Source organism: Xyrauchen texanus, chromosome 23 (genome assembly GCF_025860055.1).
Source record: "Xyrauchen texanus isolate HMW12.3.18 chromosome 23, RBS_HiC_50CHRs, whole genome shotgun sequence".
Taxonomy (NCBI): domain Eukaryota; kingdom Metazoa; phylum Chordata; class Actinopteri; order Cypriniformes; family Catostomidae; genus Xyrauchen; species Xyrauchen texanus.
The window spans coordinates 29,903,379-29,929,809 of NC_068298.1; the positions used below are offsets into that span (position 1 = coordinate 29,903,379).

The following is a 26,431-nucleotide window of genomic DNA, read 5'->3' on the forward strand; positions in this document are numbered from 1 at the left end:
AAGATCCGTTTGAAAATAGCTGATCTATAAGAATTAATAGGGTGATTATATATATATATATATATATATATATAAATAAAAACGATATGAATCATATAATACAATATTATACTATATATTATATAATGTATAATACTATACTGAGCTTCAGTATGCTGAAACTGACCATGCATTGACAACAAAAAAAAGTAACAGTTTATAATGTGTGTGTGTAGAATATAATCGCAAACACACCACTCGTACAATCACAAAGAATCTTTATTTAATTTATCCTTGCTATACATTCACATTTAAAATACCCTGGTTTATAGCTTACAGTGAAAGAAACAAAACAGCACAAATACAACTTCTATCCCTTGAACCTTATAACATCAAAACGCCCCTGTGACACTGAAACCTTCTTCACGTTCTTCCTGAAAATTTCCTTTTTTAAGCATACAAGGTCCCTTTCTCAAAGATGTATGAACAAAATTAAAGACAAAATATTAAGGTTTTCTATATTTTTCAACTGACCTTATTTTGCCCTCTTGGGTCAAGTCTATCAGTCTAGAATCTGTGTAAAAGTTGGTGAGAGTGCTTTATAACTAATCATTAACTGTCAAATCAGCAATCCATGATTCATAACACAGCCTGTGCTGCAAGCATCTAAAATGAGATTGATTTTGCCACAAATGTAACGTTGGCGTTATAGGCTTAAGGAGCTTGCTTTTATTTCTTTTTTGCAACAATAAGGATAGTGACCTCATGCTTTTGTCAAGCAACACGTTTTATAACCAAAGGAGGGTTTAGCTTTCTGATAACTGGCACAACAGTCCCATCTGAGAAAGCAAAACCATCAGAGGACACCGTCTCTGAGACACCATTTGCACTGTTTGCTTTAAATATAAAGAATGATTTAAATTAACAGTAATTTATAACAAGATGATGCTGTATTAATTATATTGTTAATTGCAATCTGTTTGTCTTTGGTTGTGTTGTTGGCCTAGTCATGTTGCAAACTAAATGCTAGCTCAATACTGGTTGTTGGAAAAGTGTAAAAAGAAGAATACGATCTTTGTATTTGGAAATGAATTCAAGCTGAGGTAGACAGGAACAAAATTAGTGATAATTCAAAAATAATTCAAATCCAATCTAGTGCTGAATTTTAAACTTAACAGCAAAGAAAGTGGAAAGCCTGAACTCTAACCAGAGAAAACTGGTAATCAGTTTGCATGCATGGCAGTATTTTGTGGCAAATTTGCAGCTTTGCTGGTATAGTACCTTTTGACATGGCAACTAGAAAATATATCCTACTACTGTGAGGTTTGAGGTAGGGTTAACTGTAGTTAAGTAGGCTACATAATGCCATTGACTAAAAAACACCGAAGGTGGAGTTCCATTTAAAAAAGGCTAAACAAATGTATAAAGATTGGTCACAGATTTTCATGCAAGAGTAAGTGAAAATATTCAAGTAAATTTTCACATGGAGTAACGATGCATTAATGCCAGTGGAGTTCTTATGAAAATAGATGTGTATTCACAACAGAGTGGGAAGGTAGCACCATTCTGGGGTGTTAGGCAAATGTTGCGATCACAAGAAATCCTGGAGTCAAATTGAAGATGAGCTTAAAGTTAAAGTAGGATATGGGGAAGGGGTAAGGCACATTACTAATTCTTAATCCGGGAATAAATTCACCAACCCAGGAGATCTAACTTCTCAAAACTGAAAAAAAAGTAAAAAAGAAAGCAATCTGTTAGTATGCATGTTAAACACAATATATTACATAATAAACTAATTGAGAGCTGTAGGTTTGAAATTAATTTCCAAGCATTACATTTGATAAAACCCACCACATTTAGACAAATAAATATAAAAAAATAAGATTTTACCATAAACTGCTTATCTGGTGCTAATGCATCTGTACCTTAAGCAAACGGCGCATGCCCTATGAATGATAATAAAAAGCAACTCTTAGATAATAAACATTAGGTTACAGGATATATAATCAAGAAAATTTATTATCAATTAAAATTAAATATTTTGTCAATCTGGGAAATAATTATATATATATATATATATATATATATATAGGACATATTCCTCCCATAAATACATTTTCTGACAAAGGCATTTACTTTTCCTCAGATACTAATTCACCTTTCTGCTTTGAGTCACTATTCAGCCAATTGTATGTATTTTTGTTAAACCAGCTTTCCAATTATCACAATCGTTACCAAAATACAGTGAAATAAGCCTCAGCACCACATTGTTAAAGTAGATTATCCAATACCTGTCCTGATGACTCATTGTCATCATCATCAGGGGCTTGAATGATCCTGCCAGTCAAGGGGGACACACCCAGCACCTTGGGCTTCTTTTCTGTATTGTGAGCTCCCTCCAGAACAACCACTATGAAGTCCCGTTTGGATTCATTAACAGGATCTTCCAAAACATCAGGTAAACTTGATGTTTCAACTGTAGCATCTACCACCACTGCACTTGCTACATCTGGTTCAACCACACTTTCTGTAACTTCCACAACTGGATTTGCTGCTACTTCCTCAAACATACTTTCTGAAGCCTCCACAACTCCCCTTTCTGCTGTCATCTCTAAACATGCTGCTGCCTTCACTTCCTCAACTGCTGGTGCCTCTATGGCCTCCTCAACTATGGGTACAACAGGATTCTCTTTGGTTACTGGGGCTCCAGGTGTTTCCTCATGTGCAGCTACTGCCTCCTCGGTTGCTACAACAGGCTGAGTTTCTTCAGCCACAGCAACAGGAGGTTCTACTGTTACCAACGAAAAAGGTGCCTCATCTGCTTCTATGGACATTGGTGTCTTTTCTGTTACCATGGCATCAGATACCTCCTCTGCTTCTGGGGATACTGGTGCCTCCTCAACTACTAGCGCTTCCTCCGTTACCGGGGAAATTGGTGCCTCTTCTACTACTAGTGCTTCCTCTGCTACAGGGTAAACAGGTGCCTCTTCTATTACAGTGGCAACTGGTGCCTGCTCTGCTTCTGGGGATACTAGTGCTTCCCCTGCATCTGGGGATACTGGTGTCTCCCCAACTACTAGTGCTTCCTCTGCTGCTGGGGCAATTGGTGCCTCTTCCACTATTGGTGCTTCCTCTGCTACTGGTGAAAGTGGAGACTCTATCACAGGGGCAATGGGTGCCTCAATTTCAACTGGTGCTTCTTCCATTAGTGGGACAACAGATACCTCCTCTGCAAATGGGGAACCAGATGCTTCTTCTGTCACAACAGATAATTCCTCTGCTACTGGGGAAACTTGAGCCTCTTCTGTTACATGGGCAATAGGTACCTCTTCTGGGGAAACAGGTGAATCAACTTGAGCCTCCTCTGCTACTGTAACTAGAGAAACTGGTGACTCCTCGATCACTGGGGCAATGGGTGCCAGCTCTGCTACCGGTTTGCTTCTTAACTCATCAGCTGCAGGCACCTCAGCAGGCTTCTCTGGGATTGCTTCAATGGTCACTAAAGCCCCTGGTCCAGCAACCACTTCTTCCACTGCTACAGGTTCCACAGGAACAACTTCGATCACAGACGCAGCAGCCAGCCCTATGGTTTCCACAGTTACTGGGCTGATCAACTGTGGCTGAGCCACTGAAAAACACAACCAAGCAGCCCAATATTCATAAACTCAACCAAATTAAATGTTTGTGATATCAAATACCTGATTTAGGGGTCTCCTGACATTAACAAATTTTAAGAATGCACAAGGATTCATATCAATAATCAAGCAAACTGTACTTTTAAATGAAGATGGTGAATAGTAATATTCTAGAAGTGATGGGTCCTTTTAAATGGCTTTGTTCATCTTCCTAAAAATCCCCTTTTAAAGATTTAATATTTACAGGATACCCTGGTGTATACATGCATTTTCCAAACCTGTTCCACAATGATAGTTTAAAAGGTAAGCCAGTCAAAGCATATATTGTGCAGAGGCATACTAACGCACAGACAACAAGACATACAGAAAACAGGAGAGATAAGAGACTATACTAATAAATAGTTGTACAGTAGTCCATTCTCTCTACCGTAAATAGGAAAGTGCTTAAGTCAGTGCATTTCAGATGCATTAACCTGTGTGTCTCTTTATAATGCAGTGTCAGGAAATGTGAGACCCTTTCACTAGGTCTAAACATAAACAGCAATCAACTCCATTTATCAGTTTCCCACAATTCGAGATATATAAAGAGGCTTTACTGCCAAATACCACCAAGAAATTGACACACCATAAATTTGACCACAACAAAAATAAAGAGACGAAACTACTCCTGACAGATTTTTCAATGTAGGGATGGGATCACATGTAAACATGTTTTATCAGGACACCAATGACCTTTAACCTTAATTAAGCATTTTTTAAATTGCAGGTTCAAAATAGAGGATTAACATGTAATTTTTAATATGTAATACTTCAGTTTGAAAAAAATTAAACACAGAATATTGTTTTGATACTTATCAATAATTTTATTAAATGGCTTCACATCCCTTATTCGTCTTTTATTACATAACAATTTTCCAGGTAAATGAGCAATTTCATTAATCAAACACATCCTTGAGTTCCTTGTCAGTAAAGTTCCCTGTCTGTTCAGCTGTATAGAGAAATATAATGGGCAAGATAATACAGAAACACATCTGGCCTAGTTTCTAGGGATTTAGGGCAGTAAAAGACTCACAGTTAGAATTAGGGTATGCAATTTCACAATATCAATTGGCGTGTATCAACTAAGTGATATCTGGCAGAGAAGCACAGGTCAAAAGGCTTTTACACGTCTCTCATTCTAACAATTTCAAAAAATGTATCATAGCACTGTTACTGCAGAGGAATAACAATACAAATCCAAAAAGAGCAGTTCATTTGCAGCTTTTATGTGTCTTTGTACGCTATCAAGACTTAGAGGAGGTAAGGCAGGCCAGAGGTTAACTTACAGGAGTTTGGCTCAGATTTGTCAGCAGTGAGGTTAAGAAGACTGTGAGAAAGTGAGTACAAGAAAAGTGGGGAGCAGGAGTAGATAGTCTGGAAAAGAGGCAGGTGTGTCTGGTGGAATGTCTGTTCACATTTCACAAAAAAGTAGCAACTTTGGAATTTCACAGTGGTTTCTACGGTTATCAATTCTTGAAAAAGATCATTAATAAAACTTCCAAAATTTCATAGCAGCTTGTCCCTTGATGATGACAACATCACATCTAAATTGCCCAAGCAGCTGGATAAGGATTCAAGATGTAAATATCCATTCATTCAATTAAAATAAAGAAGTTATTTTCCAAATATTTCCAGCAGACCCTAGGAATGTAATAAAAATACACAAGACACTGTGTGGAAATTTAGAGAGAGGACATTACAACAGCATAAATAACAAACCCTGCTCTAATACTCACATAGGTAACCAAAGACAGTGCATTTTTGCTCCCAGCTCCTTCAAGTTCCAGTTAACAACTAGAGAATCTACTTGGTGGGGGGGACCTGGATGTTTTGAACAGTAAAACCAAGTTAACTCTCTCTGAATCCTGTTTTACGGTATATATTTAGACAGACATGCATCGTTTCTTGTCATTTAAGGGCAACTTGGATAAAGAGTGATGATGAATACTCTGCTATCTAGGACATTGGCTGATAAGGAGTCATGTATTGTGTATTGTGTGACTGTTTGTGTACCCATGGCCATTCAGGCCTCAGTTTCATTAGCTTCTGTTACTGCCCCCTTTTGGGGGGCTGGTGGCATACCATTGCTCTCTGATGCAGGCTCTTCAGCTTGGATGACAGGAGCTACAACAGCCTCTGCTGCTTCCTCGATTTCCTCTGCCATCTTCTTCACTTCCTCTGCCACTGCTGCCACCTCTTCTGCTGCTTCAGCGACAACCCCTGCAGTCTCTACAACCGTCTCGGCAACGGTTTCCACAACAGTCTCCAGAGCTCCTGCCGACTCAACCGTTCCCAAACCGACCTCTGATGCTGCCTCAGCAGTTACGTTTTCCTCCTTGGCTGTGCTCTCAGCTATTTCCACATCCTCTCCATCCTCTGCCCCACCTGCTATCTCTTCTCCACTTTCTTCTAAACAACAGAGAAGAAAGTTATTGGTAGATGCAGATAATCTCAAAATGGCTAAAATATTGTCTGGTTAATTAGCCTGGCTGATATACTGTAATGGACTTTCACTAGCTGTGAGCATTACAATAATAAGAAAATACAACAAAAAATTATATTAATCCTATAATAAATGAAAAATCAGACTTTCAAATTTCACTAATGACCCACTTATTAACATTATATAAAATCTACATTGCCACCAGGTCTGTTTCAAAAATGTTCACAGATAGAATGGGTGTAAAAGGGGAAAAAAAAATAAAAAAATCTAGCTAGGTCAAAATCAAACAAAAACCAATCACTGCATTGCATACAGCATGCAAATACCAAGAATGAGGAGGAAGTGTGGAGATAAAAAAATGCAACCGAAACAACGGGGAGAAATGGGTTAAAAGGACAGGTGAGGAGAAGGAATACAAAGATGGTTGAGCCTTACCATCTGTTCAAAGTTAGAAGTACCAACAACTCTGTAATTCCAGCAACACAGAATAACAACCAAAAGGGGCTTTGTTGTGTATGTTTAATTAGTTGACCCACAGAGGGAGGCTTTCGTTTACATGACTTAATTTCAATTTAATTTTGGTGCAATACATACTGCATTTTAAATAAATGTTTACATTGTGAGGAAAAATGTTTAGAGAGTAATATCAGTTCAATAGAGAAATCAAAAAGTCAAATCGCTCAGGAGAGAGTGATCCAAAAGTCCTGACTGATGACTATAGGTGCCCAGCCCCGACTGTCCAAATTAGTTAACACTCTGGAAAGAGTCAGAACAAAGAGACAGTTAGAAAAGATAGGAAAGGGATTCTTCACGTTAGTAAGCTAACTTTAATTGACGTTTTGTGGTCTGTTTTGCAATATTTTGCTCACCAAGTTCTGATTTGGTACATGAGACCACAGAATTAATTGTGCGTTTAGATGCATATAATTCAGAATGGTCATAATGCTAGTAAAAACATTAGCTGGCAAGTCTTTCTGGACTGCTATGAGGTTAAAGAGGACAACAGGTAAAGAAGTCAGGAAAAAGAGGGTTTTGAGAGAAAATGACAGTGCACTAGGGCAGAGGTTTTCAAACTTGACACAGAGGAGCCCCAAATATGACGACTTCCTTGCGAAAGGACCCATTTTGTGAGAAAAACTGTAAACGTGATATTATAACGATGTATTTGCAAAATTATATAATTGGCTTTTATATTGTCATCGTACTAGTCAAAATAAATTATAAAAATATTAGTGGAAAAAGTTTATTAGGTTAGATATATAAACCCAAAGAGAAACATTTTCACAATTCATTTCAAATGTATTTGTAAAGCACTTTCACAATAAATGTTGTTCCAAAGCAGTTACACTGTACAGAGAATAGTTAAAGGGATAATTCACCAAACATTTTTTAATTCTCTCATAATTTTCTCACCCTCATGCCACACCAGATGTGTATGACTTTCCTACTTCTGCTGAACACAAATGAAGATTTTTAGAAGAATTTCAGCTCTGTAGGTTCATACAATGCAAGTGAATGGGTGGCAAAACTGTGAAGCTCCAAAAATCACATAAATCAGCATAAATTTAATCCATACAACTCCAGTGGTTAATTCCATATGTTCAGAAGTGATATGATAGGTGTGGGTGAGAAACAGACCAATATTTAAGTCCTTTTTTAATATAAATTCTCCTTCCTTCTCAGTCAATCTCCAATTTCACTTTCTTGTTTTTGGTGAATCACATTCTTCATGCAGGGAGTTTCTAGCACAAAAGGACTTTCTCATCCACACCTATAATATTGCTTCTAAAGACATGGATTAAAACACTGGCATCATTTGGATTACCTTTATGTGCTTTTTGGGCTGTAAACATTTTGGCAACCATTCAGTTGCATTGTATGGACCAAAAGAGCTGCAATATTCTTCTAAAAATCATAATTTGTGTTCAGCAGAAGAAAAAAGTAATTCCCATCTGGAATGCCAGGAGGGTGAGTAAACGATGGGAATTTAAATTTTTGGACGAAATATCTAATTAAATTTTTTTTTTTTTTTTTTTTTATAATAATATATAAAAGTATAAGCAGATTTGTTTTTGTTTCTTACTGTTGCCTATAAATAGAACTGTCTTTTCATAGAATAAAATAAATGTGAATAATCTCATGAATTTAGAATAAAATGGTAATAATGTAAAATAACATTCATTTTTTTCACATTCAAATTTTTGTGGAGCCCATAGCACTGCCTTTCCCCCACCTGGGGGCCAACAGATCCCAGTGTGAAAACCTCTGTAGGGTGTTGACAGACCAAAATACATTGCAAATTTAAAAGATGTGTGATACAGTGTGAAAAAAAAGTGGCACCAAGTTCTGATTAACCGGCTTTCTGACAAATAGGATCAGAAGATCTGGTGGGTTACAAGAGTAAGACATGAAGACAGATATACAGTATCCAATAAACCAATACCTAGAAACAACAAATCTCAATAAACAAATGCATCAATTCCTACACATCCATAAATAAGATTTAAGCTTATTTACATGTAGTTCAGAGTGCAATCATAGCTAACACAATTTTTAGCCATTTTCTTCCAAATGTTTCACTGAAACGGATCTGAAGGCTCCATGTAAACAAGCCATTAGGATTTCACAACTGCAGTTTTCCAATAGTTTCCAACAGTTGTTACATATTCTACAAACACTTGCCCATTATATTTATTTCAAAGAACAACATTCATAAATCTTCAGGATTTACTTGACCCTACTTGATATTAAGAGCAAATATTAATCAGAACAGGTCATAAACTTTGTGCCAAGGATAATCTGTGCAGTGATGTGCCAATAATGTGTCAAGATCGGCTGAATGGGTGGAGACATTTTGGAACAAAAGGCAGGGGGTGCGATCATTTACAGTAGTTAATCCAAAACCTTAATGTATAGAAATTGAGGCTATAGTAAATTTCCAATTTACACAGTAATAACTTCTAAACATACTCGTCACTCATTTCAAATCACGCATGTTCAACCACAAAATTTAGTAAATGGATCCCACCATTTTTAGGACATTAAACATTTCACAAGTCAGCAGGCGTGTAAAAAGTACTCAGAAATTATACTTAAGTGAAAGTATGGATACCGAGTGACAATTTTACTCAATTAAAAGTATCTAGCCAAAAAAAAAAAAAATACTTCAGTAAAAAGGTTAAAAAAAATTATTCAACTTAATTAGCACTCAAGTATTAAAAAAGTAAAAAGTAACTTTTTTCCTGGCTAGTATGAAATCAAGAGAGGATTTTGTTAAATTCAATTGGTTTGAAAGTCGCCTTTTTACGGTCTCCGACGACGGTCATATTTCTCCCCCAGTGGCATTAACAACCTGGTCATAGAATCCTTTTACAATAACTACCTTTTACTAAATGATGTTTATGATGTTTGTAACATGGCAATTTCCTGGTGAAATGAGCACTAGAGTCACAAGTAAAATGGCTGATTATCAGTACATAAACGTTTTGCTCGGTTCCTCACATGATGCTATCGTATAACATATAAACACTTTCACTATAGCTCATGACTCATTTTAATGTTTGCATTACATAACCAACTACATTCACAAGCTTGTTTAAGTGTGATCTAATTGCATGGCAGCTCATCTGATAGTGTTGCATATACGATACAAAGGATCGGGGTATATGAGTTCTGAAGAGCACACGAGTCTACACGTGAGCCCAAAGTGTCATCGAAGCACCACAGAAGTTTTGTTTTTCATCTCACATTTGCTTTTATGACACTATCAGTTAAGTTTTGGTTTAAGGTAGGGAGGTAGGTTGTGTTTATTTCAATCTTGATAGAACATTAAACTTAGAAAACATCATCTGTTCAGGAGAACATTTCACTTGGAACTGCCTTGAGACCTGTAATGAACCAGATCATTTGTTTTTGCAAAAACATTGCCAGTCACACAATGGGAGAAGCCACACACAAATTGCGATGTCAGAACACCCAGCACCTTGAGACATAGAGAAAGATAAAAAAACATAAAAATAAAAACAAGATTTGGAGAAAGTTTGTAATGTTGTTGTTTTCTGAGGTTTGCTACCAGCAGATGGATGAATTCAATAAAATTCATAATTAAGATTTACTCAAATTCCATAATTTTTTATTATCATCATCACTGCTGGTTTTATAGTTATTATTATAATTAATAGTTGCCTAACAACAACAATAATTCAGCAAATAGGAAGTAAAAATTCATAGATATGATTTAAATATGAAGGCAAGTGTAGGCTTTTGTCTCACACACACATGCACACACACGATCATTTTTGATCATTTCAGAACTCTCCAATCTGTAGAAGTTGCAGGCGTTTAGAATAAAGTTTAGGACAAAAAACTTCAATATTTCTCACTTCGTGCTCATAGTTTTGAATGAATACATCACATTCAGTCAGGCGGTCACATACGGTCTAGTCGCACAAATATTTCAAAGCATCAGAAGCTCAAATCACATCCGAAATTCCACCTCTGCAGATGGCCGGAACTCCACACAGCCGCCATGCAACACTCTGCCATTTGTCAATCTGAAAGTTGTCAGATGCGGTAAAAGGGCAGCTTCGGTCCAGTAAAATGAAAGAAAATTATCAAGTACCTTTTCAAGTTTAAAGGTGTAAAAAGTAAAAAAAAAAAAATAAAAAATGTTGGAAATGTACAAGTACATTAAGTATTTTTACTCAATTATTTACACCCCTGCAAGACAGACAGTAATTCTAATCACAAGGTCCATCCATGCCAATAATCTTAAGCTTTATATTATTTGCCTAATTTTCAAGTTTAAGTAATGATAAAGATATTTAGTAAACACTCATTATGACAAAAAAAATAAGATCACACATGAACTCACCATCACCTTCATCCCCACCTAAAAACAATAGAAAAATGCATAAAGATTAAATGGTGTTTCATTATCACCTGAAATCTGTCAATGAACACTGATGCTGCTGTATGAAGCCATTTTGCCTCTGAATAATCAATAACAGAAGCCATAACAACATGTAATGTTCCTTTATTTATAGTACATGTATGAGAGGGCACTTTATACAGGTGTCATTTAGATAAGAATGTGAAATAGCACTTTGGCTCAGATGCAGAAAGAGGAAGTTGGATGTGATACAAATCATTTAAAGTGGTGGACTTGGCAGGACCGTGACATTACTAAGCTTGCAACGTTCAGCTGTCAGTCACTACTGCACTGACCACAAGAGGAACGGGAGAGGGTGCAACCTCAGTGGTCTGGCCAAATGTCATCTGCATACTCTCACACACCACCATGTCTTTTGTTGTTGTTGCAATTATGCTGGAAGGCCAGCATTGGCCTTGTAACAACATATACTCAACTTCCTGATACTACTAATGCCTAAGAATTTATAGATGCCTGTATCTTTCACCTTAATATTATATTAAACCTGACTGGGATGAGAAAGATATACTGCCAGTACTCTTTCTGTAACCAGGTAAATGATTTCCACTCAGAATGTTTGAACAGGTCATCTGAAACTGCTTGTCTGAATGCTAATAGTGACCAAGGTACAATACAGAAACAGAATCCGTATGTACATTCAGTGGCATGGGACAGTAGATTCAACTTACTCTTGGGTGGCCATGGTTTGGGCTTCCACTCCGACTTGGGGCGAGTGTTAATTTCAGAAACACGGTCAACAAAACGGGCATGGTCTGTTGCCACGGTACTGTAAGCCTATCATAGAAGTCAATCAAAATATGAATTAATTCAAGTTTATGGTCTGACATCACAATACAATGTACATCAACACAAAACATCAATTAAGATTTAATATAAGATAATAATTAGACTTTGGGTTTTGACGGGACTTACATATGCTAAGGCACCTGCAAAAGTCCCACCACAGAGGATGGCATAAAGGATATTGTCGCCTGAGCCGCCAGGAACTGATGACATAAGCCTCCGAGGAACTACTACAAAGAGAAGAATTGTTATTATTATTGACTGCACATTGAATTCAATGTGTGAGTTTATCCCCAAACATTTCCATTATAAAATGATTATAGGGGTCCTTCTTCTCATTGACATTCCTGTTCCAAATAGTTCATCCCCCCATATGAATATTTAAAGTGACTGACACAAAGATTGACCTCCAGGGCATCCCAGAAAGGTCTGGAGCTTCTTTCTACCCAGTAGGTCATTCCGTGATTGGATGGTTTTAAGTATCTATAAATATGCCTGTCAGCATTCATCTAGATATGTAACCACAGTATTCTTGCCTTCCCATGATTTAGGATTATGGTGGAGATTAAGCTAATACCATTTTTTCACTTCACTGGTTGTGGAGTCCTAAATTGCAGTTAAATGAAATAGACAACTCAGGGTTCAGACTCTCTGTATGCAGGAAAAGCCCAACTAAACAGTTATGTCTGTATAATCCATCATTCAATAAATTCCTCTTAATGCATAGTTGGAATGATCAAAACCTTGTTTAGATGATTACTCAATAAATCCATCTTGTAAAATATCTTGCAAATATAATATGAACAACTTGGATGTCTATCAAGACTGCCTCCCTATTGCTGACAGTTCACTGTCCTAAAAATAAAAGGACATTATAGGGCAGGAAGCTATTTAAATTTAGAAAAACATTATTACGGTCAAATCAAGCTTAGAGCACAAAGATCATTCACACCATTATTGTAGAGTAGGAGATGGTTTCAGAGAATGCTATTCTCATTAGTTAATCCAGTCACTTGTGCCCAGCCAGAGTAAATGGGTTCTAGACACCAATGTGTTATTTATATCAGCTAATCTGTTTATCCTCAGGAGTCAAAGGGTGAATCCAACAGAAAGTGAGACATGTTTCCTTAGACTAGTGGTTCACTGATTTTTCAATGGGCAATACCGATGTCAATATCTAAAGAGGAGGATGCCCGATATAATGCCTATATTCACAGAATACATTTAATGACAGGAAATAATGTGATGAGCTTTAAAGGAGTCGGAAATGGCAATGGTGCGTTTTTGGAAAAACATTTGGTCGAAAAAGTGATTCGACTCTTTTGGGTTTTGTATCGTTTTTGATAAAACAAAGTCAAAGTGTTAGGATGCAACAAATTTTTGAGTATTTTACCACTGTTGTGCCAATGAATGCACATCAATGCCATCAAAAGCCCGAACTGAGTGCGTTTGTGTACAGGTAGACAGATATATTGGTTTTGCCTTTTGAAACTATCGGTTATTTTAAAAAAATAAGAATACCGATAGTTAGCAATACTTTATTTGAATTTTTTTTACCCCTTATCAATAAACTTCCATCTGGTGAAACACAAAACACTTCATCGGGTGAATCTATAGGCTATAAAAAGCTTAATTAGGTAAATACTCACATAGAGCATTGTAACAGAGCCACGTTTCTGTCATTTCAAAATAGAAGTCACATTTCGGGCTTAAAAGTAAAAAGTTCCACATTGTGCACCAAACCTTAATTTCTCTGGTTATTATTGGGATTTTGGTTGCACAATAAACTGCTTTTCGGATTATTTATATCATTTTTTTTTTTTTTCGCACGCTGTGTGATCATGAGGAAGGATTACATCAATGAATGAATCAGATTGGAATGCAGGTGCGAAAAACTTTCATATAAGTAAAATAGCCTGCTCCTCTCTCACTGTTGCCTGCGTGCTAGTGATTAAACGATTACAATGACATAATATAATAAATATTTAAGATTCCACACAATTTCGTGATCAGTAATCAAATATGCAAATTTTTTACAAAATGACTGGTTTTCTTAAGATCACTTAAAATGCAGGATCATGATTATATCATACAGAAGTGGTTTTAATCATGCCAACCACCCAATTGGGGCCCCAGACATCGGTAGAAAATCTCAGCAAAACTTGCTTGAGGGGTGACATGTTATTTTGGGTACATGTGCAGCTCGAATACGCTGTAATCAGCGCTCTCTTATCGGTTCACGTTAGAGGTCCGCTTGCTTTAAAGTCTGTTTTTCCAAGTAGGATTTTGTTTTCGGGTTTGATATCCGGGTTAAGGTCCAATGATATTTTAAAGTTGAGACCTACGCAATCCATTTTCATTGATTTAAGTCTCTTTTAATACCAGTTCTGTTATGTACAGTCAGATTCATTCAAACACACAGTACAGATGTGGTAAAGGAACCGCAAACACGTTCACTGAACAGCCACTGTTCTTAAAGAGACAAGTGCAATTTTAACGTTTGCTATAGATAATGTAAACTCAATGTAAATACTACGAATTATGCCTACAAAATGCATATTTAAAAGGTCCATAATAAATTATTTTAACTTTATCAAACATTGAAAATCCTCTTATTATTTACACACCCTCATGCAATCCAAGATGTGAATGACTTTCTTCAGCAGAACACAAAGATGTTTCGAAAAATATCTATAGCTCTGTAGGTCTATAAAATGCAAGTGAATGGTGATCAGAAATTTGAAGCTCCAAAAATCACAAAAGGAAACATAAAAGTAATCCATAAGTCTCCAGTGGTTAAATTAATATCTTCAGAAGTCATAGAAGAAGCGATATAATAGGTGTGGGTGAGAAACAGATATCTTTTCAACTCATCAGAATAATGGGGTGGGTTCCATTCAGAAGTTATCATCCCTACACCCAATTTCCTTCAAAGACTTAAACCTCCATTGTGAGAGCTTTGAATGGCTGGAAGGTGTGGGGCTCAAAAAAGTGGTCGATTGGTAATTTCATGGGAAATTCTGTTCAGAATGACCCTACAACTTGGCTACCATTATTATTCTTCCATCAAAAAGCCCTGCTAAGGCATAATTTATGCTTTTTCAAAGTGTCCAAAATTCCCTAGACTAAATTACATTGACAGAATGTTAAAATGAGTAAAGAGTCTGTTTTGGAATGTTGGTGATTTCAAACTTCAGAAGTCAAAACTTACACACAAGCCCTTTAATCTATTGTAAGTAGTAGGGATACACCAATACCACTTTTCTCTTCCGATCCGATTCCGATATTGGAAATCTCAGTATCGCCTGATACCGATCCGACACCAGTGTTGTTTTTTGTATTATCGGTTTAGAATATCTTTACATAATTGTGTGGAACTAATTCGGTGTACTCTTTAATATGTAAAGAAACACAAACCTCTAACTACACATTTTAATATAAATGTATAGCTTATTAATTAACACTTTATTGTTAACTATTCTACTGGATAATGTAGCAGCAACATTAACAGTAATTCCAGTACAAGTCATCAGTAGAAAAGAAGCCATTTATTTGCAAAATATTTTCAACTTGCATCTGGACTTTAAAGGATTCAGATCTCTATTTTTGTTCAATTTAGTAGTAAGATATCAGCTCACTTTTCATTCACACAGTTATTTTTTGGAACCCATTTAACTTAATTATTATAATTTGTAAAAAAATGACAAATTGAATGTTTACTGTTACAATACTGCTACGAATGTGGCCTACGATGCTTACATAAAATACTGCCTTTTACAACATGTTGAACAATACACTGCAGCCTCCAGGTCCAAAAGTAATTAATTTATATTTATATATTTTAATTTATAATTATAATAATAAACAAAAACTGAATTCCAAAATGTTAGTGAGTGAAGTAGCAGGTTTTGCACACCCTTTGACCCAGCCATTGATCGGGAAAATAAATAATGTCACTCCATGTCAAAAAGGTAGCCGACCGTGATCTATGGGGTTTGGAACTGACATTAGGTCGAACTACCAAATCTATTAGTTGGCCAAGCAGGCTGGGTATTGGCAGACACCAATAATCTTAAAACGGACAAATTTTGGCTTGAACATAGCACTTTTAAACAAAGTGAGATATAACCACTACAGGACATTAACTGTTCAAAGAACTGCCCTACAAACCTCCCTCTGCAAACAAATGTCTCATAGCCTGATACTGGAACAAGAATTCAAATGAAAGGTTTTAAGCAAGTTTGCCTGACAAGTGTATCTCCATTCCCTCATGTCTACTTTCTCAGGAAATATCGGTCTTCAGGGCAAAACAGCTGGTGTGACTAGATCTCTGCTTGATTGAATGTATACACTCACCTAAAGGATTATTAGGAACACCATACTAATACTGTGTTTGACCCCCTTTCGCCTTCAGAACTGCCTTAATTCTACGTGGTATTGATTCAACAAGGTGCTGAAAGCATTCTTTAGAAATGTTGGCCCATATTGATAGGATAGCATCTTGCAGTTGATGGAGATTTGTGGGATGCACATCCAGGGCACGAAGCTCCCGTTCCACCACATCCCAAAGATGCTCTATTGGGTTGAGATCTGGTGACTGTGGGGGCCATTTTAGTACAGTGAACTCATTGTCATGTTCAAGAAACCAATTTGAAATGATTCAAGCTTTGTGACATGGTGTATTATCCTGCTGGAAGTAGCCATCAGAGAATGGGTACATGGTGGCCATAAAGGGATGGACATGGTCAGAAACAATGCTCAGGTAGGCCATGGCATTTAAACGATGCCCAATTGGCACTAAGGGGCCTAAAGTGTGCCAGGAAAACATCCCCCACACCATTACACCACCACCACCAGCCTGCACAGTGGTAACAAGGCATGATGGATCCATGTTCTCATTCTGTTTACGCCAAATTCTGACTCTACCATCTGAATGTCTCAACAGAAATCGAGACTCATCAGACCAGGCAACATTTTTCCAGTCTTCAACTGTCCAATTTTGGTGAGCTCTTGTAAATTGTAGCCTCTTTTTCCTATTTGTAGTGGAGATGAGTGGTACCCGGTGGGGTCTTCTGCTGTTGTAGCCCATCCGCCTCAAGGTTGTGCGTGTTGTGGCTTCACAAATGCTTTGCTGCATACCTCGGTTGTAACGGGTGGTTATTTCAGGCAAAGTTGCTCTTCTATCAGCTTGAATCAGTCGGCCCATTATCCTCTGAACTCTAGCATCAACAAGGCATTTTCACCCACAGGACTGCCGCATACTGGATGTTTTTCCCTTTTCACACCATTCTTTGTAAACTCTAGAAATGGTTGTGCGTGAAAATCCCAGTAACTGAGCAGATTGTGAAATACTCAGACCGGCCCGTCTGGCACCAACAACCATGCCACGCTCAAAATTGCTTAAATCACATTTCTTTCCCATTCTGACATTCAGTTTGGAGTTCAGGAGATTGTCTTGACCAGGACCACACCCCTAAATGCATTGAAGCAACTGCCATGTGATTGGTTGATTAGATAATTACATTAATGAGAAATTGAACAGGTGTTCCTAATAATCCTTTAGGTGAGTGTATTTAAACAGTTATCTAATATTTTCAGCATTTCATTCTGAAAAACCTGCATTAAAAACACCTGAACCTCTTCATCGAGTCATCGAGTTCCAGCAGGTTCGCGTGCCTGCGTCTATACATCTCGACCACCGTCACACGTTCACGACCACGTGAGTTGTGCGTGGAACCGCTCTTAAGGCACCGTTACAAACACTGAAGGGCACAAATCAAGCTGCACTACGAATACTTTTGCACCACAACGTCAAACAAAACATTTCGATTCACTATTACGCAAGTTAGCGTTTCATAGTCCATTAAGTAAAGAAGGAATGCATTTGCTGGAGCAAACATTAATTAAATTATTGAGTCGACATAACTCCGCAAAGTTCAAAATGCACTTGGCTGCTTTATTACTGAAAAACACAATGTTAGAAAACGCAAAAGTAATATTAGGATTGCATTGCCCAAGATGGCTACATTATTGTGTTCGGTGCTGCGGTTCATTACATTGTGTTCCATCAGATGACAGCTCGAGCGTGCAACAACCTCTGACTGGCACTAAAAAGCGTGATAATCACTTAAAGGCTATTTAAAAAGTGTGAAACACACATATGCTCCAACGTTGGAACTGATCTTCATGTCCTCTTACCCCTAAACCGCTCTCCATCCTCCCAAAAATGTAACAGAGTAATTTTCTAGCTAAATATTAATATACCGGGCAAGGGAAAGCACAATGTAGTGCAGCAAAGTTAAAAGATTTGTGAATTATCACAATGAACAGACTCATCAACACATCAGATGCACCACTGCAATGATCCCCTTAACGAAAAGGAAACGTGTATCATCAGCTAGACAGATAAGAGGTCCCTCACCATCTCTATAGAGTTGCGCGCGATACAGGGACTGTCGCGCCAGAGGCCCACACCTCTGCCAGGCGGCTCTGCACACAAACATCGTCCAAACAGCCACGGGACTCGGCAGGAAAGCTACGCGCTAGTGCAAAAGAGACTCAATGAATGACTGCATGTGCGAAAATATTTGAAGAGGGAGGAGTGTTGCAAGGGAGGAGGGGCAATCGCTCAACTCACTTATTAATCCTCCTCCCCCAGACAGGATTCACGGACAAGCCCCCTAATGCGGTTTCTTTTTCGGAGTATCTATTTGCACCCTCTAGTAAATAGCATCTGCCACACAGTGCAGCTATTACACCCAAATAGTCTTGTGAAACCACAGAAATATACAACAAACTAAATATGTGTTGCTACAGTGGAGTGAGTAAAGATAGTTTGAATCTGGACTGTTGTCTTAGCAACCACAGTTCAATTCTGCATTTTGTCACTATTTATCACATCCGATTTCCTGTTTCCACTCTTAATGTTTCCTTTAATACTACTTAAAATAATAGATAATAATGAATATAAATGTTGTCGCAGTGATTCTACATGTATACAAATTTTAGCATCTGATTATACTATAGCCTACTAATGAAAAAAATTGTCCTCAATTTTTATACCAAATTTAACAATATCCCCAAGAAATAATAGCTAACACAGCTTTTTGCTTTATCCAATTGTATGCCTCTTTCCAAAAAGATCTGCACCAAATTACACAACCTCAAGTGTGTAGTGACTGCATTTTCTTTTCTCTCTCATATGCAAATTCACTGTTCTGGAGAGCAACACATTTGTATTTAGAGAAACAGTCTGTTTATTTTATATTGCAGACATTACGATAATAAAAGAAGCACTTGAATTAAAGCAGTGCTAGGTAGATTACTTCTGAAGTTTAATCTGGTACTGATATCTTGGATTGTGGTATTTTTGTAATCTAGTATAATTACTTTTGGATTACATCTGACCTAATTCTTGTTTATTTGGTGTCACATGCATTTGAGTAGGATAAGCTTGTACAATTTTAACAATGTTGCTTAAAACTTCATGGATCAAAATATGAGAATAGATTGTGTATGTTTTAGCTGCTATTTGTCTATTTCTGATTCACATAAAAAAAAGGCACTTAAAATGTTGTTAAGCCAGGAATCTTCAAGTAGGTATACAGGCAGGAGGGGCTGGAATCTCCGAAGTGGGTGTTTTTATTCCAAAATAGGGCGTGTTTACTCCAAAAGTGGGTTGTGCCAACTCCAAAATGGGGTGGTAAGGGGCTCCCTATATTTTCATTGGTGGTCTGGATTGACTGCTCTTTTATAGAGCAATGCCTGCAGCTGTAATTTGGCATCACATACATGTATTGTCACAGATCAGACCAGTTTTATTTGTGAATCTCAAAAGTAGTCACAAAAGCAAAAGCACATTCATGGACATTTTTGAAGCCAAGTACACAAGCAATTTGCGAATCGAAAACTTTACCACACTAATGCAATCAGTTCTGCATTTATGTGTGGATTACCACACCATCTTTAGTGTAAGCCTAATCATGGTTGGTGGCTTGTATCAGGTCTGTGTGTGCAATTCCACAAATTTACCATCCGACCATTCGAAAACATTTGAAGATTTACTGAACGTATATCAGCTGTTGGAAGATTAAAAATGAAAATGAAAAACTTTTAAAAAGAAACATTTGAGGGATCAACAAATTCTAAACAATTTATTGCCTTTGTCTGATTAATATGTAATCATGTAATCATAACTAAGTAACTGTAATCTGATTATGAGTATTTAAAAACATAATTTAATCTAATTATAAATACTTGATTTTTATAATCTGATTACATAATACAGATTACATGTAATCAGTTACTACCCAGAAATGGTCAACCAATGTTTCCTCTAAAATTGTTACAATGATAAAACCACACTAATTAAAATTTAAAGGAATATTCCAGAATCTGTACAAGTTAAGATCAATTGACAGCTTTTGTGACATAATGGAGAGAAAACAATCTGGGTTACAGTGAGGCACTTACAATGGAAGTCAATGGGGACATTTTTTTAGAGAGTTTAAAGGCAGAAATGTGAAGCTTATTATTTTGTAAAAAAAAACATAAATTCTTGTTAAAACTTGTGTATTATTTAGCACTTTGGTTTTGAGAAAAGCACATTGTACATAAACTGTATTATTACATTTTTAAATAGTTTATTCGGTCGTCATGGCAACAAGTTGTAAAATTGGATATAACTTTAAACATAAAAGGTTAGTGAGAAGTTTTATAACACTAAAATAATTTTAACACTTATATTGTTTAAGTCTTGTGGCTATATACTTTTGAAACAGTGGCCCCATTCACTTCCATTGTAAGTGCCTCACTGGAACCTCGATTTATACTTTTTTAAGGAAAAATATTTATTTTTGGTAATCAATATTATGGCACAAATGCTGTTGATTGAGATTAATTTGTATTGAGCCCAGAATATTCCTTTGTCTGTCTATCATACAACATACTAAATAATTATTCAAACGTATATAATGTCCTTATAAATTACCTAAAGGTAATAGAGCTCTATAATAGAATTTAGTCTTTATTTTTGTTATTTATTTTATTTTCCCTTCTACATCAACGCTTCACAGTCCATCCCAGTAGGTGGCGGAAATGTACCAAGAGCTGGTTAGCCAACCTCCATAAATCTAAAGAAGAAGAAGAAGAAGAAGAAAGATATTTTATTATATAAACTTCAAAGTCTGTATAGGATACATCAGTTAAGAACAGTCGTTTCTTTTTAATGGGTACCTGCTCACGTGGGGGTAGAAGGAAATGAGTAAGTTGATCAGATAGCTAAACAAGCTGTAAGACATCATGATATATAGACTTTGGTGTATCATTGAGTAAAATGGAAGTAAAAGGAATAATCAAAACAGCTGTAATAAGGATGTGGCAAGGTCAATGGGATTGAGATATAAAGGGGTATCATTTATATAATCCTCAAAGTGCTGTTGGAGTTGAGAGGAATAGTTATGGAAACAGAAGAGAAGATACCATAATATCTCGACTCAGAATTGGGCATTCCTCGTTAAATCAATCACTTTTAAGTATTGGCAAACATGAATCCGTTCGTTGCGTAAGATGTGGTCTTCCTGAAACAGTTCATCATGTCCTAATAAAATGTTTGTCATATAAGAATGAAAGATCACGGCTTATAGAAACAATGAAATCAATAGATATTACTCAATTTTCACTGAAAAGCCTACTAAATAAGGATGGAATAATATATACAATTATACTAATATATCTGAAGGACACAAATTTGAAAAACAGTATTTAAGAATAGTTTTTTATTTACCATAACATCAATGCTCCACACTCCATTTCAGTCCAGTAGACAGCGGAAAATGCACCAATTGCTGGTTTGCCACAGAAGAAGAAGAAGAAGACGACACCCCCATCAAAATGTAAACAAAACGGCGTACGTGAGACGGTAGCAAATGTAGTCTAGAAAACTGACTTCAGCTTTGCACCATCTCATAATGCAACCGAACAGGTATTGAAAACACAAGTGTTAAAACACGTAGCGTTATGTCTGACATGTAAAAAAAACGCAGTTAAATATAATATGTTATCGTCTTTTTCCCCCCCGGCATAAAGTGACGTCACGTCCACGTACGCTCTCTTTCGGCGCTTTTACGCTCGACATGAGCTTCAGCAAAAATGTCTCACAAAACGCCTAAAACGGAGCAGCTGACAGATGAAGAGATAAGTGAACTATTTAATAACTTGGAAGAAATTATCAGTGACTCGAGCAGCAGTGAAAGTGACGGCGAGGAGCTGCCTCCCAACCTTGTGGTGCTCGAGAGCCTTCAGGATGAAGCTGACTTCACCGATGGAGGGAAAGAGACGAAGATTTCAGATGAAGGAGAAGAGGTGAGCCCACCCTGCTGGAGGACTACCTGCAATTTCACTCCTCCTGGACCTGGGGTTGTTTTTGACAATACAAAGTGTGGAGTGCAAAACCCTCCGGCAACTCCCACCGAGGTTCAGTGTTTTAAAATGTTTATAACGGAGGCGCTTGTTGAGGTACTGGTGCAAGAAACAAACCGGCATGCGCTGCAGCTCCTGAAGGAGGCATCCACAGCTTCAAAGGGAAAGCTGGCAAAATGGGTGCCAACTGATATAAAGGAGATGTACACATTCTTGGTGACAGTCCTCCTGATGGGAATGGTCAAGAAATCGTCACTACGTGACTACTGGAGCACAGAACCCATGCTGCAGACCCCGTTTTTTGGGACTTTGTTCTCTCAGGACCGCTTCCTCTTGCTCCTGCGCTGCCTAAACTTTGCCAACAGTACGAAGGCTGATGTGGATGACCCCCTGTTTGTGATTAGAAGAATATTTACTGAAATCACTTCTTCCTTTCGTAGTGTTTTTGTGCCATACAGAGATCTCTCTGTGGACCAATCTATGATGAATTGGAAGGGTAGACTGGCATTGCGTCAACCCATTCCAGCAAAAAGGAATAGGTTTGGAGTAAAGTTTTTTGCTGTGCGTGATGTGCTCACTGGTTATGTGCTAGATATTATTATTTATACAGGATCCACCACTGACATCCATCACTACGCCAGGCTTGGGGTCTCTGGGTCTGTTGTCATGACCCTACTGGCCCCTTATCTGGGAAAGGGCCATATTGTTTATGTGGACAATTGGCACAGTAGTCCCACACTGTTTCAAGAACTCCTTTCCCATGGCACAGGGGCCTGTGGGGCTGTGCGGGCTGACAGGAGGGGGATGCCAGCTTTCACCAACAACAACATGACCAAGGGGCAAATGGAATTCCAAGAGAATGGTACACAGTTGGCTGTAAAATGGTGTGACAAAAGAGAGGTTCATGTCCTAACAACTGTCCACGCATCCATCATGGCAGTTTCACAGAAGGTTGATTACACCACCGGGGAGAAAAAGATGATGCCATTCTGTGTCCTTGAGTACAATAAAAAGATGGGGGCTGTGGACAAAGCAGACATTATGAAAAGTTTTGTAAAGTGTGCCAGGAAGACCACCAAGTGGTATAAGAAAATTTTCTTCTACATGCTTGAAACTGCCGTACTCAATAGTTTCATTGTCTATCGCCAACTTGCTGGTGAGAAATTTGCATGTAAATCAAAAACTTTTTGAAGCATGATTTATGTTGTTTAAAATGTATAGTTCACCCAAAAATGATTATTGTCTCTCAAACTTGAATGACTTTCTGAGTTCTGTGGAACACAAATTAAGATATTTTGATGGTGATATGATGTGAATAGCCTATATTCACATCCACTTCCATGCAAGTCAATGGGTTCCAAAGCTTTCAAGAAAGATGTTAAGGCAGCATAAAAGTAATATATAATATTACGATGTGAATAATATGAATGACTCAAGTGGTTTAATCCATGTCTTCTGAAGTGATATGATTGTTTTTGGGTGAGAACAGACCAAAATATAACTCTGTTTTCACTAAATCTTGACATCTTCATTCTCCATGGTGCAATTATGATTTGAAGCATGACTGCACTTCATCCACTTCCATTATATTGTCCTTTTGTTAAAAGTTTTGGACCACATGGACTTGCATTGTATGGATAAAGACATCATAAATCTTTAAAAAGAAAATAAATATTTTTGGGTCAACTATGCTATTCCTTTAATGCAATCTTCATTAATGTACTGTTTCACACTCTTCACACTAATCTATCAATAGGTAAGGGCATGACTTCTCTAGAGTTCCGGATGAACCTGATGAGAGGGCTGCTGGAGGAGTACAGTACACCTCGGAATCCGCCCAAGGGGGGACGTCCTGCCTCAGACAGTCCCTTGCGTCTGACAGCCAGGCACTTTCTCTCGGACATCCCTCAGACCGAATTACAGGGCAGGAGTACCAGACGTGCCTGCAAGGTCTGCATTTCCAGCAAGTGCAGGGCAAAGAAAAGACGTAGCACTAGATATATGTGTGTCGCGTGCAACATTGCCTTGTGTGCTACTCCTTGTTTTGAAGAGTACCACACACTGAAAAATTATTGAGAAAGTCTGTCATTTAAAATTGATCCTACTTCCGTAAATATAATGCTATCTTTGATATCGCAAGCAACAACACCTCACACCAGGGGGACCGATCATCAGAGCGTCTTTGAACACTCAAGGTCTGTTTTGAAAGGCTCTCGGAGTTAAAAAAAAAAAAAACAGGTTATGCATTAATGGATTACATTTCTACAGTTCTCTTTCACTAATATGATCCTTGAAAACAGCAAATATGAAGTTCCAAAATGTATTCTGAAAGTAATTTTACAAGCTACCTTGTTCTTAACACAAATTAGCAGTATTATGTTACAGCAACTCACTGTATTAGAATGTTTCATCATTTATTAGCTTTACTAGTATATCTCTATATACAGTATGAAATGTTGAAATGCTGCAGTTAAGAACACAGAGCTCTGGACACTGTCCTATTAATTAGTGCAGTATAATGAGCTTAGCAAAGAGATTTATTGTTGCAGATACTGGCCATGTTTTGTGTCTGTGCATTCATTCCACTGAACAATGGACAAATGCAGTTGTATTATTGAAATGGTCTTGCTTATGGGATTTTACTTTTTGACTTAAACTAATTGATAATTGTGATGTCACTATGGAGAGTAAAAGGGATAGTTCACCCAAAAATGAGAATTCTCTCATCATTTACTCCCTCATGCCATCCCAGATGTGTATGACTTACTTTCTTGTGCAGAACACAAATTAAGTTATTTTTAGATGAATATTTCTTCTCTGTAGGTCCATACAATGCAAGTGAATGGTGACCATAACTTTGAAGACCTAAAAAGTACATAAAGGCAGCAAAAAAGTAATCAATACAACTTCAGTAGTTCAATCCATGTATTCAGAAGCCATCAAATCGGTTTTGTGTGAGAATAGATCAAAATATTGACTGTTAACAAAATATAACTCTATGGCAGGGTGGGGCCGGGCCATGATGCTGCACACCCTGCCCTGCCCTCCGATCTGCCACAAACTCCTTTATCTTTGTACATCTTGCCATTGCAGTCTCTAGGCATGATGATGATTTCAAGCGGATTATAGTTCCTAGTGCTTGACGCATGCAGACTGGTGCTAGAATCAAGCTTGAAATTATGATCGCCATGGAGACTGCTGTCAAGATTTATAGTTAAAATAAGTTTTATTTTGATCTGTTTTTACCCCACTGATTGGATCACTTCAGAAGACATTGATTAAACCACTGGAGTTGTATGGATTACTTTTATGCTACCTTTGTGGTTTTTGGAGATTCAAAGTTTTGGCCACCATTCACTTGCATTGTGAGGACCAAAAGAGCTGAAATATTCATCTGTGGCATTCAGAAGCCAGCCATACACATCTGGGATGGGATGAAGGTGAGGAAATTACTAGAGAATTTGTCGTGAAATATCCCATGAATGTTGTCATCATATGGGCTATTTTTGGGAGATTAACAATCGATAGAGCATATGCTGAATTAAGGTATACAAGTGGTGTCTATAATTGTTTTGCTGATAAATCACATCACCAAGCTGAATTAATTGAGGGGATTGTTTTTTTTTTATTTAAAAACACACTTTTTAAATTTACTTTGTTCCCAAATAAATAGTCTTTTATGTAAATATTTCTTGAACTCATGATTGCTGGAAACAGTAGAGAGTGACTAATGGTAAATGGTCTACACATATATAGAGCCTTTTTTAACCTTAGCGGTTACCAAAGCACTTTACACTGTGTCCCAATCACACACACTCATACACCAATGACGGCAGACATACACATCTTTATTTAACACTTTTTTTTTATTTTCCTTAAGAGGAAAGTTGAAATGGGAGAAGCAGATCCATAAAGAACACAGCAATCTGTGCCCTACAAAATAAAAAAAAAAAAAATGAGGACTCTCAGTGGCAAATCAATACATTATCATAGCATTATCTTGTGTTAATAGAGGTCAGTAACAATACAGTATTCATAGGATCATGTCTTTATTCAGTACTACATGTACTTAAGTACATTCATACATTGTTCCACATAACAGCATCTGCTAAATGCCTTGAATGTTAAAGCATGAATCTGGAGTCATACATTTTCTGACTAAGCAAATGTCAGGTTAAAATA

At 37.3% G+C, this 26,431-nt stretch overlaps 2 protein-coding genes across 6 annotated transcripts; one reads left to right on the plus strand and one right to left on the minus strand.

Annotated features, from left to right (window-relative positions):
* Nucleotides 1-304: 304 nt before the first annotated feature.
* Nucleotides 305-18,407, minus strand: LOC127663327 (calphotin-like). 4 transcript variants are annotated; one of them, XM_052154855.1, is made up of 8 exons: nt 18,252-18,407; nt 11,960-12,057; nt 11,716-11,821; nt 10,970-10,987; nt 5,736-6,062; nt 2,271-3,607; nt 1,870-1,925; nt 305-1,702 (listed from the first exon to the last, which is right to left on the minus strand). In XM_052154855.1, exons 1-7 carry the CDS (start codon nt 18,331-18,333, stop codon nt 1,890-1,892), a joined length of 2,004 nt encoding a protein of 667 aa, XP_052010815.1. In that variant the 5' UTR covers nt 18,334-18,407; the 3' UTR covers nt 305-1,702; nt 1,870-1,889. The 4 variants fall into 4 exon arrangements, with proteins under 4 accessions (XP_052010815.1, XP_052010814.1, XP_052010816.1 ...); XM_052154854.1 differs by having other exon boundaries at nt 5,736-6,059; nt 11,960-12,060; XM_052154856.1 differs by having other exon boundaries at nt 1,905-1,925; nt 11,960-12,060.
* A 2,725-nt stretch (nt 18,408-21,132) lies between these two features.
* Nucleotides 21,133-25,910, plus strand: LOC127663328 (piggyBac transposable element-derived protein 4-like). 2 transcript variants are annotated; one of them, XM_052154857.1, is made up of 3 exons: nt 21,133-21,812; nt 21,917-23,405; nt 24,006-25,910. In XM_052154857.1, the coding sequence occupies exons 2-3, from the start codon at nt 21,980-21,982 to the stop codon at nt 24,323-24,325; spliced, it is 1,746 nt and encodes a 581-aa protein (XP_052010817.1). In that variant the 5' UTR covers nt 21,133-21,812; nt 21,917-21,979; the 3' UTR covers nt 24,326-25,910. The 2 variants fall into 2 exon arrangements, with proteins under 2 accessions (XP_052010817.1, XP_052010818.1); XM_052154858.1 differs by having other exon boundaries at nt 21,133-23,331; nt 24,006-24,133.
* The last annotated feature ends 521 nt before the right edge of the window (nt 25,911-26,431 follow it).